At 36.3% G+C, this 21,986-nt stretch overlaps 1 protein-coding gene across 2 annotated transcripts in view; it reads right to left on the bottom strand.

The window, feature by feature from the left end:
• The window catches only part of LOC137406448 (peripheral plasma membrane protein CASK-like), a 107,327-nt gene that overhangs the window by 40,293 nt on the left and 45,048 nt on the right, over window positions 1–21,986 (bottom strand). For both annotated transcript variants that reach the window (XM_068093032.1, XM_068093031.1), the window contains 2 exons: window positions 21,617–21,738; window positions 12,467–12,625 (listed from right to left, as the gene is read on the bottom strand). In XM_068093032.1, the coding sequence (XP_067949133.1) occupies window positions 12,467–12,625; window positions 21,617–21,738 (281 nt within the window). The remainder of the gene's footprint in view (window positions 1–12,466; window positions 12,626–21,616; window positions 21,739–21,986) is intronic.

Raw genomic sequence — 21,986 nt, forward strand, 5'->3', positions numbered from 1 at the left:
ATGACAGCATTACACTGATGATGAAATAGACGCGTAAAAACAATAGACATGGTTTTATTGAACATGTGAAGTATATTTGTGAAAATATTTCGACGAATGGGGCTGCATGAAAGTGTAAACAGAAGTCATCTTGTTCAATTACGTCCCACTTGAGCCGTTTTGGAAAGAGATTCTTATCTACAGCAGTTTCGTGATGGCTGCGATTAACTGTTCATTTTTGAGCTTTTAACAGCTTTTAATCACAATTCCATATATTTTGCACCTACTACACAGCATAGTAAGACATGGTGAACCTTTTGATATCAAATAACTGTCATGTGAATTTTGTTGCAAGTCAACCTTTAACTAAAATTTGTATAAACATTCTATGACAGCTTATATATTACAAAGCAATCAAAATACATACATCTGAATTTAGTGTTCATGAACTAAACAAACCTTTTATCAATTTAAATCATGACAAAGAAGCCAACTTGAACTGCTATAACTATAAGGAAGTACCAATGTAGATGTAAAGCCCAGTACAAAGAGCATTCTTAGAGCAAACCATTAAACTCGCTGCATAACAACCAAATGGCATATAAAAACAAAACAAAGAAGTTTAACTATCAGAATAATGCCAGATGCACATTTTATTGCTGCTATTCTAGTACCATAAAACTGTTTGTGAAATAAGTTAAGTGTTGCTATCCTATAATCTTTATGAATATTAACATGCAAAAATATCAGTAACCGCTTAGAAACATAGTTAAAAACATTTTTAGGTTTTAATTTGTTTTAATTTAGCAAATACAATGATTCTGCCTACCCCCGATGTCACACGGTGATGAGAATATCTGAACAATTCAAATGTTTCCATTGTACAACAAGGTAATGTTTAAATCTATATTCGTCTCTAACATCTTATTGTCGGCACTAAACCAGGTTAAGGAGTTGCCTTACCTATGATAAGATATCGGGCTTCTCAGACTACCTGAAAACATTAGCACTAAAACTTGCTCTTACAAAAACCTACTATAAGATATAGATTATTCTAAAACACTGTTTCCATGGTACACAAGCTAAGACACCAGGGCCATTCTACTCATGGTGAAATACAGTGAGATAGTAAACTGTCAGCTAAACCTATCATGTCTGACCAACTTCTAGTAGTGATATGTTTCTTTACTACTGCCTGAGTAGCGGAATCTGTGGATCTACTTCGAGACATAAGAAACAGAAGATCGTCTAACCAGAGTCAGACTTTGGTTAGCAGACTGAGTGAGCTTTATCAAATTGTCAGCACTATTGGAACCTTGAAGCTCCATCATTTGCAAACATGGTCTCAAGCTATATAATCTAGAGGTATTAGATGACCTAAAGTGCTTGTTATTAATTTGTTATCATTATTGCGTAATCGTTATTATTTGTTATTATTTAATAGGAATGCTACTGAATTTGAGGAAGTGCCTGTAAAAAAACATCGAAAAAAAATCATCGTGGAATGAGAAACGCATTAAGCATTTGTTTGGTCTGAGTCATATCCAAAAACTTGGAGTTATCTTCTATATGTTGCTTTCAGCGATTACAACAGTTACCTATCAAACAATCACCTATCAATTTTTTTCAAATGAATTCACTAAAGCATTTTGTACATTCCGCTGCGATGTAGACATTCAGATATTGTAGCGCAAAACATTAAAATATTTATAAAGATCTTGACTACAGCTCTCGTAGGCATGAGCCCATCCATTGCCAACAGACCCTATATATGTATAAGGGTTATCACATACCATCATGGATCATGGACCCCAAGACAGAAACTATAGTACTTCTACTAAGACTGTGAGGAATATGAGATTGGAATCGGAGAGCCTCAAGTGTACTCAAATCATTCAACACATATAGAAAAGTATCCCAATTTCCCAGAGGAGATAGCATCCTTGGCTTTTAATTATCATTTACTTTTTTCATTCATATTTAATGTAGAGTTTAACATAGGACACATACTGTAAAGCCTCTAATCGAACGTCACCTCTATTTGACCGCCACTATGAGAAAAGGGTTGAAAAATAGAGCGCCATGGCATTCAATTGGAGGTTTTACGGTATATACAGTAATCCCTTCCTACTTCGGGGTTCAGTCTTCATGACTTCAGTACTTTATGGGGTAAAAAATATTCATTGAAAAATTACAGGCTAAAGAAAATAAATACGAAAAAACAAACAATGCATAAAACATACATTTTGCTCATATTTTTTTCTAGTAATATGCCTCCATGAGCATCATTGGGATAGCAGACGCCTCGGGTCGCTATTTTCCTGTTGTTTTGTGAAATGTAAAAGTGCAAAGTGCTTTTACCACCCTTCATCTCGCCTTGCAAACGCCCTTGACCTTCAAAATTGTCTTTTAGAACCAACAAAAAGGGAAAAATGCTAACGATAAATACGAAAATCACTTTAGTTTCTATTTCGCGGATTTTCACGGGTGCGACAGTCACGAATAACCATGCAGAATGAGCGAGCACTAACCAGTTTCAGCTAGTTTTAGTTGACAGGAACCACATTTGAGAGGCTGGCACAATGCAGGCCGGCATGAGGAAGTGCGCAGGTAAACTATTCATCAAACTTCAATAGTAACTGGAACGGCTGAGGTATACTTTGTAATCTGATGATATAATTTGACAGGAGTCAGGAGCAATAGATATCAACTCTTCACATGAGAGGTGATTGGTTAATCACCTTTCATAATCCAAACAGATTACTACAGGGTGGTCATGCTCACAAGCTAACTGTGGATATCAATATCCTTCTAGACATTTGAGGTATGCGAAATGACAAAAGCTTGGAGCCATGCCTGAGCACATGAAACTTACGAGAACATGGGCACCCTTATAAGATCTAGCAGTTAGGTTGCAACAGAAAAATGAGTTATTGGTCTTGCAGTCTGAGAATCATTCTCAATGCATGACAATTTCTAGGGACACGATGGTTATGGAGGCAAATATTTCCTACAGATTGTGGCACCGGGTGTTACCACAAGCTCATATGCCATCGATGCCATATGTTCAGCGTGCTGGCATCACCAATGTCCCATTGGCTAATTATGTTAGTAACAAGTGCAAATTTCAAACTACAGTAAGTTACTGGAAATGAGAAGCCAATGTCATAAGTCCATTCGTGGCTAACAAACACTACAAGCCATTGAAATTAGTCTTAACACATAGATTCACAGACTAACAACAACCTGCGCAAACAAACTTCACAATGTATGAGCGTGCTCAGTCTAAATAGTCATTTTATCATCTCCAGCCCCTGAATAATCGGCCTAGCAGCTGCACCCTTAATATTTGTGAAACAAAACACCAATGCTATTTTGTATCAAGTTAGCGATGAACATTTGATACCAACAAACGATAAATTATTCCTTTCAGAAGCCCTCCCAATGTACCAGCCACATTCCAAGGTATACTGTACTACCAATCACTGGAAATACAGAAAGTTAACATACCAGATAGATGAAGCTATTTAACGCTGACTCGGGTGGCAGCTGCTCGCAATTAAAGCAATACTAGAAAGCTGATTGGTTTTCACTAGCCACTAGCTACAGACAGACTCGGGCACGCGGAGTCTGTGAGAATAATGTTGGTTAATTAAATGGAATACTTTAATGGAACATAAAACTGCTTCGCATTGGTTGATTACATCAGAGATCACAGTTCAAATACGTGGTATCACCTTCCGCAAAAATTCTTTAGTCTTAGCAGTGAAACAATGTTGGACGAATGTATTCATGGAATGAAACCAGAGACTAAAGAAATCAAAGCAATGAGAGGCAAGTAAGCGGATACACCCAAACACTAGTAGTGAGTGAATTGGCACTACAACAACAAGATGTAAGCCTATGCCTGGTGGGATATTTATGTGTCCTTTATTCTGTCCACCATCCACACCTGGTCGACTGCCAGCTTCCTAAAAGCGACCTATCAAAACAGCTAACAACAAATGTATTCCCATGCTCAAAAGATATCTCTTGTCTTAGTCGCCAGACCAGAGTAGCCTACGTACAAACACCGAACTAACAAATTATAAAGACGATCGAAAACGCCTTCTTCTTCGTCATCTTCGAAGACGTCTCTTTCGGTCCTATAAAGATGATCGAAGGAGAGGTTCCTTAGAGTAAAAGAATATTATAGTTGATAAAATGTCATCATTTCCAGCTTATTCGCATGTCAAAAACAAAGTACAGTGCACCCCCGAGATACGATGTTAATTCGCTCCAGGGTTGGCATCGTATGGTGAAAAATTCGTATATCGGGGTATATAGACCATTGTAATTAAACAATGCAAACACTCCCTGGTGAAAATCGTCAAATTTTTTTCATAAAAATGTGTACATATTGACAATTAGCAACAAAATAGTATGTTAACTTTAGTAATTATAGTTACCTACAGAAACTGTATTGTATTTAGTGTATTTTAATGGTTATGATCTGCAATAAAACGCAAAATTATAATGTGTGTACCAAATGCATAACGTACGGTAAGGAGTTCTTGCCTTCAAAAGGTACGCATAACATAAACTTTGAATTCACTTCAAGTAAGTTTAGCTTGCTAAACCTACACTTGAAACTAAGTTTTAGTATGTATCAACTTTTTATCACGAAATTTTATCCTTCAGCAGTTCATATCTTCACTTTCACTATAAACTTTAGCCTATCTGTTTGAAACCTTTTTCAACCTAAATCAATAAGGCCGAGCGATGCAGTTATAGAAAGCGGCCCCTCGCACACTTGACCATTTAATGGCTACCGAAAAGAAAAATAAAATTTTATTTTCTATACAGGACGTACATACCTTTGGAGTAACGTGGCTTTAGCTGGTACATGTAGCGAGTAAAGCAGAGATGAGGCAAAAGCGTATCAATGCTAATTATGGTGCTGTGCACTTGAAAATAAATTTAAAACGTAATGAATTGGAATTTTTTAGTAGGCTAAAAGAAGTTGTCCATTCCTGTCCAATTCTTCTACCTTTTCTACGAAAAAAATTGATGGTGCAATGCAGAAAATTTCTAGCTAGCGCTTGTAAAAGGATCCAGAGAATGTGGTACAGTAGTTTGTCTTGTATGAAATGTGCAAAAGAATCAATGTAACTATACATACCAAGTTTGTACGTATTTATACCCTAGGGGGGACAGGGCTTTAGCAAGTTTCAGAAAGTAATGTGGATGCTTCAACTATCCTGAGTAGCTAGTTATATGAGTTACATACATACATACGATGAATTGTATTCACGTAGAAGATAACAAGCCCATATGCAAAGACATGGTTAAACAAGAGAATAAAACATAAAACCAAAAGGAAACAAATAAAATGACTAAAATATGAAAAACATGCCACACAAGAGATAAATAATATATATTATACATGCATTGTTTTAATGTACCAGTCCACATCAGTAAATTAAACACTCAAAATATTTCTGCGAATGTGGGGTTTTCCGTATCTTCTACATCCTTGCCTTTACTAAATGGTTGCTCCTTTTGAATGCTGATCGCGTGCATGACCTAGCTCATTCAAATCTTCTGTCGGAAGCTCTTTCTTGTGCTTGCTTTAATGGAGTTCTTGTTTTAATAATAATTGCATAATAATTGCAAATGCTGATTGGTTGCGATCATATTCCTTGACAATGTCAATAATACGGGTCCCTTCTTATTTACGACATCCAACTTCGTTGACATAGAAATCAATTTTCCTTCGTTTTGTAACGTTTGGATCGGTCTCAGATTCCATAGATAACGAATTAAATGTAGATACTTGTAGTTATATACGTATGCTGACTTGAAAGTTTATAGCAAAAGCTATAATAACGCTACAAATGAATATTTGCTCTCGCTTGTGCATTTTACACGAAATTTTCCACGCGGATATGAGAGAAGTCGATCATCGTGTCTCTTCTAAACGTTCTAAGAATGTTTTCGGCAAACTATATTTCGGTGTCTTTTTTATTTCGACGTGTGTTATGAGCACACCGACGGCCAAATTTTAACTCGGGCGAAACTTTTCTCAAATTCGTATGGTGAAATAAAATTCGTATAGCGAGGTGAAGATATCACGATGTTTGACTTCGTAAGGTGAAAAAATCGTATATCAGGGTAATCGTATCTCGAGGGTGCACTGTAGGTTCTCTTATTAACAAAGCGAAGAGCCAATTACATGAAGTTGTTAGCCTATTCCAATGACTCGCCATCTGTCAACCAAGTCAACACCTCTTTTTAGGCAAATTTTTGTTTAGTTTTTACATATTTGATCGTAAGTTATCAAATACATATTATAAAGGCAAAACGACATGAACATCTAAAGCAGAAAAAACAACTTGCAATCCTTATAACAACTGAATTCAACTTTCAAAGTTTTCTAGATGACCGGTCGTTTAATGAATAATTGACAAACGATGGGATTATGGAAATTCGAAAGGTGCTATAAAATAGCTTATACCTTATCTGGCTTCTCAGATATTTGATATTGTAACTATTTAAATTGATCACAACTAGGAATTTACGTATATATATTCATGACAAGTGAACAAGATGTACCGTCATCAAGAAAGGCTGGCAAAAGCTAGCAATGAGAATAACTACTCAGTAGCCATGGCTTGGATGTAGCGCACCTCAATTTACTACGTTCACCACCAAACGGCCATATGAAACCATCAGTCAATGTTATGACAATTTTTGGACAGTTCTTCGCGTATACCTTCGCGTATATTTCGCTCTAGCTAAAATTTCTTCATTGAAATAAAATATAATTCGGATCAGTAGTCCAGCAGCTTCAACAAATGAACATCGGCAAGTATGAATTCGTTTAAAAATAAGTAGTCATACCTCGACATACGAGTGCCCCGACATGCGAGAAGCTCAAGATATGAGCTGACTTTCTAGCAAGTTTCTTCCTTGAGATACGAGTGATCTTTGAGATATGGGCATACGAGCCGTTCTCCGATGGCCACTGTATGGCCAAGTACTGCGCTTTCGAGAGCAGCATCGCTCGGTCTTTCTCCTCGAATCAGTTTGAAAAAATTTATCAAAAGTTGGCTAAATGTTACAGTGAACGCGAGGCAAAACATGGCTAACCGGAAACAGACACTAAAAAGAGATGACGAAATCAAAGTAAGTTAAGTGAAAGATTAAAACTTAGCTTCAGGAGTCTGTTTAGTAAGCCCAATTTATCCAAGTTAAATTTCAAGTTACTATTACGGGTAACAAAAGTTTAGTGCGCTGAACACATTGTTCTCAAGTCCATATCAGATGGCCGTTATCCTCAACGTCAGTCTCGAAGGTAAACACTCCATGAAGTAGTGTACATAGTTATATTACATTTTATTGCAGACCATAGCAACTAAATAGGTATTTGTTGCTATTTGTTGCTATGCTATTTGTTGCTGAATTAGAACAATTAAAAATATGGTTTTCCATTGTAATATCCTGTTTAGGTGTTTTTTCATAGTATGCTCACAGATTACTTGTATTTAGATAGTTCATATAGAAAATAGTCCTTGAGATGTGAGCAAATTGACATACGAGCTCAGTGCCACCACACATTATGCTCTTATGTCGAGGTGTGACTACGCACACTTTATATGAGAACTAAACTAGCTGGTACAAACATGAGGAGAAATTGAGCTTCTACTTTCAACCTTGACAATTAGAGCCTGAGAACCCAACCAAAAATGTTTGTGAGATAATTGCTATGAGAAGTTTTGATAATTACATAACGCTATCACTATGATATATACCAAGGAAGTCTAGTTTTTTTTAAATTGATGGCAAACTATGCCTAGCGCAAGTCTAACAGCGTCAGAATACACCAGTTCAACACTCATACAACAAAGCATACTCGAATTCCGTAGCCGTCAGCTGTCAATTGGCAGCCTAAATATAAAGCAACAATAAAACTAATAGATGCAGAAAGTTATGCATCACCGACTCTCTCACAGAGTTTATCATGGTGTTCAGTTTAAACAAATAACTCTGTTACCTATCTTTGGGAATAGGACACGAATCTAATAACCTTTGGACAGGTATTCATGTCAGGTAGTATCAAGTAGCTGAACTGTGACAAAAGCTCGCCATCTCAGAAATAAACATCACAAGCCGAGAGTCTATATAAACACCGAACTAATATATTCATTGGTAAGGTATGACAAATCATAAACGGGAAAGACAAAACAAAATATTTACAGTAATCTTAAAACAGTAAGATTTGTAGTATTTACCAGATTGAATATTTAAGATAATAATATAAATTCACAGCACATACATGATTACGGACAGTCCTACCCACCTGAACTCTCACAAACAATTTCTGAATGATATCCGTAGAGCATGACGAAGCGAAGCGTATAGCAGCTAGTTATTGGGGAATTTGCATATTACATCACTGATCGACAATCAGCATGCATACTGATACGACATATTCCGACAGCTATCTAGAAAGATAGCATCTCCTTATGCCATCATCTGATGTAACCAAATTACACTTGCCACCTAAAGGGTGTGCACCTGTCCTATACGCATTTTGATAGCAGCCGTTCATAGATAAGATGAATGGCAAGAGGCTCATCAATACAATTGCTGTCTAGAGAGTTTCCTTCTTAAACATTACTCGCTACACATGGACTAAAATTGAGTTGCAAAATCACATCCGCGCACTACCGCAACTAGTAAAAACAGTGTTGATCTATTAACCTTTTGAACCTTGGCCGTCCTTGTCAATGCGTGTCAGTAACCCTGGATAATTTTTTTGGCAATGATACGTTTTTCAACTTTTATTAAATATATTTAAATGTGCTCATAATTCAAGGATATTTGGTAAAGCACTAGTAAAAATGTTTGGCAACACGCAGCAAATGTCACCAAACAGACAAAGAAGTGCTTTACAGTTATTCGGGCTAAAACCATCAGAATTCGTATGATTTTACAAACATTTACAGTAGCATCATATCCATCGAGCACATGTTCATCACTTTATGACTCATAATAGACTGAACAATTATAGTTAGTATCATTCTATTTGTCATTTGCATCACAATTATATATGACCTACCAACGAATGAGTTGTATCGGTTTTTCCGCGATATCGTTGCAATAAAAATTGTTATTATAATGAAGGAAACAGATAGAGATATTTTAAAACGGTTGAAAATAGAAGTGAAATTTCTGGTCTAATGCCCGCCCTGCGCAAGAATTAATTTGATTGGTTTACGTTGTTACTTAGAAACAGCATTTGTAAACAGAGCCATGTGAATGCCGTTACTCCGGCCGTTAGAGTTTTTGACACACCCTACCCAATGCAGAAATACTGGCCACTAGGGTTCAGAGGATGAAAAATGAAGTGATTTTATGAAAGTTGTCTTTCCATACATATGGGGCACATAACTACACCCATGAATAACTGTGAGCCATACAGGTAAAGAAACAATTTTTTTCCAAAATTGCACTAACATGCAATTCAATGCTTCAATGTTTGCTTTTACATAAATATTCTTCTAAATAATACGAAATGATAAAGTTTCTAAAACGAAAAATGTTTATTAATTTTTTATTGAGAATGATACACAAATGAGTGCCACCAATAATATTACATGTAATATACTTGTAGGTCATATTCGTTCATCCATTTGTTAAAAAAAATACTTCTTACAGGATTTGAACTCGTGTTATAGGGCTTATCTAACACTATTGTAGAATAGTTGTGAATACACTTGTTATCTATGCTTTATCGGCCCATCTGACAATCTCTCACGATACATGAGACTGCCAGGGTATTATTGAATACCTTGGCAGTCCAACCTTCAAACGATATACAATGCAAACAGCCATTCGTTAAACGAATTTGTTCGTAAGTTGTCTCAGTTCATTACATTATACGGAACATATGTTAAAAGATTATATAAGTTTAAGGCTTGTATAAGTAACCTATATTGCTTTGTACTGCATTTAAAGAACACCAAATAATAACTAAACACTATGCTCTATAATGATGTGTAAAATTGGAGACAAACAGTACTACTGTAAAAGAAATGCTACCGCAAAGTATTGCTGCACATCGTCAATACGTTAGCCAGGTAATTACTTAAAAAGACTGGTATACGAGGTGGAATGCCGCCCTACTCAAAAAAAGGCACACAATACAAAATTTGACTTACGTCATATCTGTACGAACAATTTTTGACATACGCATAACACCATTCATATCTACCATTTTTCTTTATAAATAATTTTTGACATACGCATAACACCATTCATATCTACCATTTTCTTTATAAATAATTTTTGACATACGCATAACACCATTCATATCTATCATTTTCCTTATGGACAATTTCTGACATCCAAACAACACCATTCATATCTACCGTTGTTCGAAACAAGTATGTTTGCAAGTAGGATAGCGTCTGTATATATATAATATAATAGACTGATCTGATACAATGTGACGAAACGGGCTATAACAGGCATAGCTATGATAACAAGGAGTTGTCTTTCCATACGGTCCTGTACCATTTTGGCTAGCAGTAAAATGGCACACACTTCACAGGTGATAAAAGGTTTGTTCTGCACTTTTTGTAGCTATATGAGTTATATTGACTACATATACTAACTAGAAATTCCACTGTCATACAGCCCACGACCAAAGTAATAATGGAAAAAAGAAAGGGTACTGTTGGTTGTTGAAAAAGTAGTTCTCAGCAGGAATTGACAGAGTATAATGTAAATGAGACTTACCCCTGTAGACTGTAAAGCTGTAGACCTAAACTACTGTACGTAATTTAAATAACAACAGCAATAATGAAATATGTTTATTAAATCTCTTATTATATTGAAATGCAATATTAAAAGTAAAATGGCAAGCTGCCGTGTAATATACAATTTGAAAGTTGGTTGTTGGTTAAAATAAATATTAATTCAAGCTGTAGACCTAAACTACTGTACGTAATTTAACTAACAACAACAATAATGAAATATATTTATTATATCTCTGAAATGCAATATTAAAAGTAAAATATATTGTAATATACAGTTTGAAAGTTGGTTGTGTTGAATGCAGAACGGTTTTGACAACGATATGTAACAGAAGTAAATATTAATAAAATAAATATTTAACTATCTCAAACTTATGTTTTACAATAATAAAATAAATATTAATTCAAGCTGTAGACCTAACCTACTGTACGTAATTTAACTAACAACAACAATGCCAACAATAAAGAAATATGTTTATTATATCTCTGAAATACAATATTAAAAGTTAAACGGCAAGCTGATGTATAATATACAGTTTGAGAGTTGGTTGTGTTGTGAATGTAGAATGGTTTTGATAGCGATATGTAACAGAAAGCAAGCGTTGGCATTTACGCGACTGGAAGTTTAATGCAAACTGGAGTGAAATAAAGAAATATTCTTGTCATAAAAGGGTGTTGTAGTAACGCCCTACCTTGTAGATAAGATGTAAAGAAATCTGGCTGATGTTCTAGATAATTTGAAAAACCTTCGGTAATTGGACAAAAACTTAGGCTGATAAACTGTGTACCACATTTTCGTACCTGTAAATCGGTCTACGCCTCAAACAGTACACAAACCTTCTTGGCAATTAAACAATGCCATAGACTGGTGAAATGAGCACGTTTTTCTCATGCTGAATTGCGCACTGCTAAATAGTTCTACTATCTGTCGCACGGCTTTATTGGCGTTTCGTAGGTCGGTCGAAACTATTAATAAACCAAGCTGTTCAAGCGTTTTGTGGCGATTTTGGCAGAATTAATCTGTCTATTTATGTATAATCTGATCAGATGGGTTAGTTTTAGGAATTTGTGGTAACCGTTCAAAGGCTTGGTAACATATTTAAATAGGTTTATATGCGTTTTGTATCATTATTATACTTAAACGACTTTACTGAAAAATAGTTAAATTTGTTGATAGGATTTCGTAACAAGGGTTGGTGACGGCCGTTATTTGGATAATTTTTCGGGAGTTGTGTGCACATGAGCATTTATCATAAATCTCCCAATCAATCGCTTCGCTCTTGTTTGGTCGTGGGATCATTGTTTAAATCTAGTAACTGGAAACAATTAGATGTGTGTCTACAGAAGTCAGATTTGCTGTTTATCAAAAAGTGAACAACATTTCATTCACACTAGACCAAGTAGTACCTACTTTTGAGTGCATTCTATACATAACATACACATACATTCTACAACATTAATACTAGTTGAGTACGTGAAGTTATAGATTTTATGGTCAAACTGCATTTGATGTTGCAGTACGCTTTTTTCTCAACCTTTTCCAGGTAAAACCATAACAAAGACAAGAGCAAGCTGCGCAGAGTCCCAGCTTACTCTAAACCATAGAGGAATAAGGACTGGGAAGGTTGAGATGGAAGCAAATTAAAATTGAATGGAAATAGAAGAAATGATGAAGTATGACTTACATTGAAATGTGGCTGGGAAATAATCCTCCTGAGTTCCTCAGAAACGGCATCATGTTCTGCAGACTCCAGGTGCTCCTCTAGAATATTCCGGGCTGCACTTGCCGAGTTGCTGACTGGCTGGGTTGACTGGACAGGCCGAGTGCTGATTTTGTCATACAGCTACAAAAACAGACAACGCACTACCTACAATGACATTGTCCGAAAATCTTTGTCAATAAATGTTTAATAGCAGGATGACAGCATAACATTAAAGTTTGTGGAAAAACGTATTAGGAACAGTCCCTATGAGCCATGAAGTAACATGGATATGCAAAACAAGGCAAGATCGTCAGTAGAGTTCTGCTACTAGGTATAAAAGTTGGAGCTTTATAAAGAACAACTACATTCATACAACTAGCTTCATACCGAACAACTATTTAATACGAATTCACTTATTGCATCCCAGATGTGTGACATATTCTCCTATGTAAAATTAAAACTACAGATGTTCAGAACAAACAAATAAAATTGGTATAAAAAACTTTTTTGAGCGATTTAGATAAATACACAATCAATGTAGTATTATATTTTTTCTGCGTGTTAAATTGTTAAGCATGTATATATTGAGTATTTTTAGCTCATATACATGGCTTCTATGTACATTATCAGGTAAATTACACTTGTGACCTCTTTATTTACAAGTGATATCTGTTAGCCTTTCCAATCCTGAACTACTTTGACTACAAGTTCACTTGGTACTATTATAGACGCACATTGGCAGATGGGCATATCGGATAACTGTCACGAGTATCCTCAGACTTCGGAGCCGACTGACAAGTGCTAACAAGTCAATATTGCTCAACTGTCTTGAACGGAATCCACTATTAAGTCATAGACCTATGTTTGAAGGTGCTCGAGAGGCAAAAGCAGAACACTTTTAATCTGTCCTATAATAAAAGCAGTGTTCGCCCATCCCAAGACATAGTTGGAGGATGAAAAAAGGTTGCATTGAACAGGATTTGAACTCATAACCTTCTTTTCTGCATATTGGCCCGATACTCTAGCAACTGTGCCAACTGATTAGAGTAATGGCATAGATAGTTACTACACCTGACTATCTCTCTTGACATACCGAAATGCCTGGGTCCTATTGTTCATAGCATAATAGGTTTTGAAATGAATCTTCAAACCCAACAACTAATGAAAGATAACATAAAGTAGGTCTGTTACTTAAAACTGGATGCCCTAAATCAACAATAATGCCTTATTCATCATTTAATAGCTCTCTATCTTTTGTAGCTACGGTTTTTAATTTCATGAGCTCAGAGATAAATCTTGTGAGATTTTAAAACGATAGTTTAAAAATATTTAGTTCTAAAAGTAAAAATCTATCCTCCTGTTTGACCTTGGAGCTGGTTTGCAACATGCTTACATTTTTCTTTGCTTTTAATAAATACTCAGATATTCAAAGCCACCGACTCTTTTCATTTTAATATAAATCGATGAGAGTTTACTTGCGTTAGAAAAAAGTCATGAGAGAAAGAATAGCCTACTAATTAATAAACATAAATTTCATACCTTTAAAAAATCACAAATACTCAGCAATTGGTTCAAATAAGATTTAATCTGGTAACTGGAATAATTGCTACCAGAATGAACCCCATGCATATTCCTGTAATAAATTCATTTGCTGTTGAATATTAGGCTATCTTAAGGATGACGAATGAACTCATTTATACCAGTTCCAACAAGTTTCAATGGGATCGGATCGGTTATTCAATTGGTATCGGATCGGTATCTGAATAGGCTGGTGAATTTAGAATCGGGGCATCTCTACTCACTATGTTTCTACGATGTGCATCATGCGGATTTGGCGTTGTGCGTAAGTTGTGTTACCATGAGAGTGTTTATATGGGTATTCGCATGATACGGATTGACTCTGGCACTTTGTTGAAAAAAGGTAAGGAATTGTATGCCATAAGTTAATAATTAGCATATATGTACAGTTAGCGACGCGCATTTTGGTGACGCAAGCTCGTGAAACTCGATCAAGAAAGGATGATGGAAGTATTGAAAATGTTTAAAATTGAATAGCTAGTATCTCAAGTGCTCTTTCCATTATCCGCAAGCATGATAGGTTCGATAGTTTTTCGAATCGTAAAACTTGCTTAGCTTGCGGATTTATGTTGTTTCCATGATGCGGTTAATTTGTGGATTGGCTCAAATTGGCGAATCATGCGATCATGAAAACATAGTGACTGAAACATTGACTAGCGTAACAACGCCCTTATTATATAATAAATGACAGTACAGGTTGCTAATGGTAATGTCTTTTAAATAACTATCTCGGAGCGAAATGTGAACAATATTCCAAGTCAGCTAGCAGCAGATGGGAAAAAAAACAAAACTAAAGAAGACGAAAATAATCAGATAGTGTGTAGAAATAAGGAGATGACAAACCCTACCAGGAGCTCACGATACTCGAGTAAATATCGCGTCAGCAGAATAGCGAGCCCGGCGGCATTGAGAGAGACCAAACTGGCCTGCCTTCTATACCGACTCTTGTCGGAATCCTGTTTATGGTGTTCTGATAACGGATCCATTTTAATAAAATGTTCCAAAGCAAGCGCTGGCGACTCACAGTTGTGAAATTGATCTGTGACTGTGCTAGTCGTCCCGTCAAAGAGTAATCACAAACCTATTCAGAGGAAACCTCTCTCGTTATACCATCACTTAAATTACACAGTGAAAGATCAAATTATAATCTCGAGCACACACCTTGACATTTCCAATAATTAGTTACGAATAGAGTGGTGTAGATTTTCTAAGCAGGAGTATTGCTGAGAACTCTTCACAAAGCTTATAATGCTTCATTTCTATGGATTTATAGTTCACGCGGAAAACATGTAGTTCAAATCAATATTTCAAACAGAACATGGAAAGTGGTATCAGGTTGAGTCGATGTATATATTTATCAAGAGCTCCTGCTGCCTTTACCTGCTCACACATGACGCTGACTCTATTTATATCATGCAACCGTAGTGCTGAGAGTGTAGGTACAAATAATAAATGGCCTCAAATGATTTACTAATCACTCGGACAAAGCTTGGAGTCTGTAAGTAATATCACAGTCAGTATCTTTCCATGAACCGGTTAATCCGCAAGCTTGCATCATCCGCAGGATGAAAACCCGCAAATCAAACGGATTTTGTTACTCGCAAATACTGGCGGAACATTTTATGCTTGACAAAGATGGAAATGGCACTCGCCAATGGTGCGCAATAAAATGTCACGCAAGCTAGTCCATTTTGTACATTTTCTACATATCAGTATTCCTATTTCGAAAGCGTGTTGCTAAGCGAGATAGTCCGCCGCTTTGACTTCTGACATAAAATTCCTTATCATTTTTAACAAAGTGCCCACATTAATCCGAAACATGTGTCCATCAAAAAATTTATCACTGGCTAATTCAACGAGCGCACAATCCCAAATCGGCATCATCCGCTCAATAAAAACACAGTGAGTTGCAGATGAAATAGTGTAAAGGTACGGCCACACGTAACAAATTTTTCGTTTATTCTGACCGAAATCACGAAATGAATGAAAAACACAGAATTATTCCGCCGACATTCACAGAATTGTCTGAGCTGTGCATGCACATCGGATCGTCGACGAAACGCTTTTAATTGGCTACATTGGAGCGCTATTAAATGACTACATCATTCAATATGATGTAATCATGAGTAGATGCACTTTAATAATGTATGTTTGAATATCATGAGTTCAACTCGCACTGTATCAGAAGCTTACACTTGATATACTAAGATATGATGCAATGTTCAAGTATTTTTAGATGACAAATGACCGATGTATTACAAAGTACCATTCAAGTTTCATCAAATTTTTAATTTAAAACAAAGTAATTCCTACAAGATCATTCCCTGGAAAGGCTAAAGCACATTTAAAAATACCGAGAAAATTATCAGACAAATTTGAGTGCGCTGACGCTGATACTAGGGACAACTACTGATATACTCGCGTGTTCCAGGCATACTTAATACTTACACCTGGTCCTTTCTTGTGACTGGCTTAATGATTATCAGTGTTTTAAAGCGAAATCCAAAATGTACCATTAAAAAGTAGGTCTATTATAACAAAAACTAAATTGATCTAAATCATATTTGAAATTTTCAAATATTTGCAAAATTTAACTATTAAAACCCCATATAATTTACGTTACCAGGTTTTAATTGAAATTGGTAATTACTCAAGTCAAGGAAAAAAAATTATGTCCATATTTCACATCTCCAGTACCCGTAACATAGCATCAATGCATAGCTATTATGTGCATGTTTTCAATCTTCAGTACCCTTTACATAGCATCAATGCATAGTTATTATGTGCATGTTTCCCACCTCCAGTACCTTTTACATAGCATCAATGCATAGCTATTATGTGCATGTTTCCCACCTCCACTACCCTTTACATAGCATCAATGCATAGCTATTATGTGCATGTTTCCCACCTCCAGTACCCTTTACATAGCATCATTGCATAGCTATTATGTGCATGTTTACCATCTTCAGTACCCTTTACATAGCATCATTGCATAGCTATTATGTGCATGTTTCCCATCTTCAGTACCCTTTACAGAGCATCAATGCATAGCTATTATGTGCATGTTTCCCACCTCCAGTACCCTTTACATAGCATCATTGCATAGCTATTATGTGCATGTTTCCCATCTTCAGTACCCTTTACATAGCATCATTGCATAGCTATTATGTGCATGTTTCTCATCTCCAGTACCCTTTACATAGCATCATTGCATAGCTATTATGTGCATGTTTCCCATCTTCAGTACCCTTTACATAGCATCATTGCATAGCTATTATGTGCATGTTTCCCATCTCCAGTACCCTTTACATAGCATCATTGCATAGCTATTATGTGCATGTTTCCCATCTTCAGTACCCTTTACAGAGCATCAATGCATAGCTATTATGTGCATGTTTCCCATCTTCAGTACCCTTTACAGAGCATCAATGCATAGCTATTATGTGCATGTTTCCCATCTTCAGTACCCTTTACATAGCATCAATGCATAGTTATTATGTGCATGTTTCCCACCTCCAGTACCCTTTACAGAGCATCATTGCATAGCTATTATGTGCATGTTTCCCATCTTCAGTACCCTTTACATAGCATCATTACATAGCTATTATGTGCATGCTTCCCATCTTCAGTACCCTTTACATAGCATCAATGCATAGCTATTATGTGCATGTTTCCCATCTTCAGTACCCTTTACATAGCATCATTACATAGCTATTATGTGCATGCTTCCCATCTTCAGTACCCTTTACATAGCATCATTGCATAGCTATTATGTGCATGTTTCCCATCTTCAGTACCCTTTACATAGCATCATTACATAGCTATTATGTGCATGCTTCCCATCTTCAGTACCCTTTACATAGCATCATTGCATAGCTATTATGTGCATGTTTCCCATCTCCAGTACCCTTTACAGAGCATCAATGCATAGCTATTATGTGCATGTTTCCCATCTTCAGTACCCTTTACAGAGCATCAATGCATAGCTATTATGTGCATGTTTCCCATCTTCAGTACCCTTTACATAGCATCATTGCATAGCTATTATGTGCATGTTTCCCATCTCCAGTACCCTTTACATAGCATCATTGCATAGCTATTATGTGCATGTTTCCCATCTTCAGTACCCTTTACAGAGCATCAATGCATAGCTATTATGTGCATGTTTCCCATCTTCAGTACCCTTTACATAGCATCATTGCATAGCTATTATGTGCATGTTTCCCATCTTCAGTACCCTTTACAGAGCATCATTGCATAGCTATTATGTGCATGTTTCTCATCTTCAGTACCCTTTACATAGCATCAATGCATAGCTATTATGTGTGTGTTTCCCACCTCCAGTACCCTTACATAGCATCATTGCATAGCTATTATGTGCATGTTTCCCATCTCCAGTACCCTTACATAGCATCATTGCATAGCTATTATGTGCATGTTTCCCATCTTCAGTACACTTTACATAACATCATTGCATAGCTATTATGTGCATGTTTTCAATCTTCAGTACCCTTTACAAAGCATCATTGCATAGCTATTATGTGCATGTTTTCAATCTTCAGTACCCTTTACAGAGCATCATTGCATAGCTATTATGAGCATGTTTCCCATCTTCAGTACCCCTTACAGAGCATCATTGCATTGCTATTATGTGCATGTTTCCCATCTTCAGTACCCTTTACATAGCATCATTGCATAGCTATTATGTGTATGTTTCCCATCTCCAGTACCCTTTACAGAGCATCAATGCATTGCTATTATGTGCATGTTTCCCATCTTCAGTACCCTTTACATAACATCATTGCATAGCTATTATGTGCATGTTTCACATCTCCAGTACCCATAACATAGCATCAATGCATAGCTATTATGTGCATGTTTCCCATCTTCAGTACCCTTTACAGAGCATCATTGCATAGCTTTTATGTGCATGTTTCCCATCTCCAGTACCCTTTACATAGCATCATTGCATAGCTATTATGTGCATGTTTCCCATCTTCAGTACCCTTTACAGAGCATCAATGCATAGCTATTATGTGCATGTTTCCCACCTTCAGTACCCTTTACATAGCATCAATGCATAGCTATTATGTGCATGTTTCCCATCTTCAGTACCCTTTACAGAGCATCATTGCATAGCTTTTATGTGCATGTTTCCCATCTCCAGTACTCTTTACATAGCATCATTGCATAGCTATTATGTGCATGTTTCCCATCTTCAGTACCCTTTACAGAGCATCAATGCATAGCTATTATGTGCATGTTTCCCACCTTCAGTACCCTTTACATAGCATCAATGCATAGCTATTATGTGCATGTTTCCCATCTTCAGTACCCTTTACAGAGCATCATTGCATAGCTTTGTAACATTTACTAAAAAGCGGAAACAAAACAGATTTGATGAAAAGACTCAATTCTTTCACAGTTAACATCCCAATTTGTTCTATAAAGTATCACTTTATATCACAAGTATCTACAGCTTAAGTTTCATCAAAACACCTCTATTTAATAATAGAGTATTTGAAGTTTACAATAGTTCACACATCGCATTTGTATTAATGTGCTGGTTATGCTTTCGTATTACATAATAATAGAATCAACCCTTTATATTATAAAAAATTATGTAAAATATACTATGGACTTGCATATATATATATTAATGAGACAACTCCTGATATTTAGAAGCTAGAACATGTTTTACTGTTTTGGATTATAACAGTAAGAGGGCACAACTCCAAAATGGAATGCAGACGAATTTTCTTTTGAAAAAAGAGTTGCTCTCCTCATTACTTGGCAAGCAGGTCATGCATAAAGCTTCAGCATCCATCGAGCTTGATGGAAAAAACGTCGTTTCACGCCCATAACAATGTGACAAGCTTTTGCCGTGCAGTCCTACTATGATGCTCCATTTAGGCCCACAAACAACCGAACTAGCTTGAATAGAGAATACTACAATGGCTGGCTGAGCTGGCTGACTAATCCTAGATGGTAAAATGACTAGGATAAGTAAGATTAGCAATGAACTAGACAAGAGCATCTGAAGCAGCATACAAAACTACATTGACCTAGCCACATCTTGTACCATCATACTTCTTGTGTACGTGCAGGTGCCATTCTATATACATTCAAATTATCAACTGACTGGATTCGCTGACAGGAACTGGACGAAGACAAGGGGTGTTGTTGATAGTAGACTTTGGCAAGTGACACAGATATGTAAGCGCATTTACAATGTAAAACAGGGTTATAAGAAGGACAGGGGTATATATGAAGTGAAATAGGGATATGAGTAGGACATGGGTATATATGAATTGAAATAGGGATATGAGTAGGACATGGGTTTATATATAAAGTGAAGTAGGGATATGAATATGAAATGGGTATATATAAAGTGAAACATAGACATGAGGACAGGAGTATATATGAAGTGAAAGAGGGATATGAGTAGGACAGGGGTTTATATATAAAGTGAAGTAGGGATATGAATATGAAATGGGTATATATAAAGTGAAACATAGACATGAGGACAGGAGTATATATGAAGTGAAAGAGGGATATGAGTAGGAAATGGGTATATATAAAGTGAAGTAGGGATATGAATATGAAACGGGTATATATAAAGTGGAACAGGGATCTGAGAAGGACATGGGTTTATATGAAGTGAAACAGGGATATGAGTAGGAAATGGGTATATATAAAGTGAAGTAGGGATATGAGTAGGACATGGGTTTATATATAAAGTGAAGTAGGGATATGAATATGAAACGGGTATATATAAAGTGGAACAGGGACCTGAGAAGGACATGGGTTTATATGAAGTGAAACAGGGATATGAGTAGGAAATGGGTATATATAAAGTGAAGTAGGGATATGAGTAGGACATGGGTTTATATATAAAGTGAAGTAGGGATATGAATATGAAACGGGTATATATAAAGTGGAACAGGGACCTGAGAAGGACATGGGTTTATATATAAAGTGAAGTAGGGATATGAGTAGGACATGGGTTTATATAAAGTGAAGTAGGGATATGAGTAGGACATGGGTTTATATATAAAGTAGGGATATGAATATGAAATGGGTATATATAAAGTGGAACAGGGATCTGAGAAGGACATGGGTTTATATGAAGTAAACCAGGGATCTGAGAAGGACATGGGTTTATATGAAGTGAAACAGGGATATGAGTAGGTATATATGAAGTGAAGCAGGGATATGAGTAGGAAATGGGTATATATGAAATGAAAGAGGGATATGAGTAAGACATGGGTATATATGAAGTGAACCAGGGATCTGAGAAGGACATGGGTATATGAAGTGAAAGAGGGATATATGAGAAGGACATGGATATATATGAAGTGAAAGAGGGATATGAGTAGGACAGGGGAATATATAAAGTGAAACAGGGACCTGAGAAGGGCATGGGTTTATATAAAGTGAAGTAGGGATATGAATATGAAATGGGTATATATAAAGTGGAACAGGGATCTGAGAAGGACAGGGTATTCAATGTGCGACCTTTGGAATAAAGTTGGCTAATAACCCATCACTAACCGAGAGTAGATTCCTAAGTTGAACATTTTCGAGGATCTCAGCGAGGAACTCTTGGTCCACGTCTGGCCCATCGACGAGTCCACGAATATCTTCCAATGAGTCGAGCACAGCTTGCACTGCCTCTGCAGAAGTGATAGACGAATGAATATGGCTAGCACTATGACAGGTCTATCCTATTACGGAGGGACGACATCTCATATAAATTCTTGATACTGTTGACTGATCCAATTATAGAAGTCAAGGTACTAAATATAGCATGTGAAAGCAGCTGCATTGCTTATAGAACATTTGCTACAATATCTTACTGCTTACAAGCTATATACCTTTGGATGCTAATTCATTTACTGTTTACGCATCTAAAACTATATAT

This window comes from Watersipora subatra, chromosome 10 (assembly GCF_963576615.1).
Source record: "Watersipora subatra chromosome 10, tzWatSuba1.1, whole genome shotgun sequence".
In the NCBI taxonomy this organism is placed as follows: Eukaryota; Metazoa; Bryozoa; class Gymnolaemata; order Cheilostomatida; family Watersiporidae; genus Watersipora; species Watersipora subatra.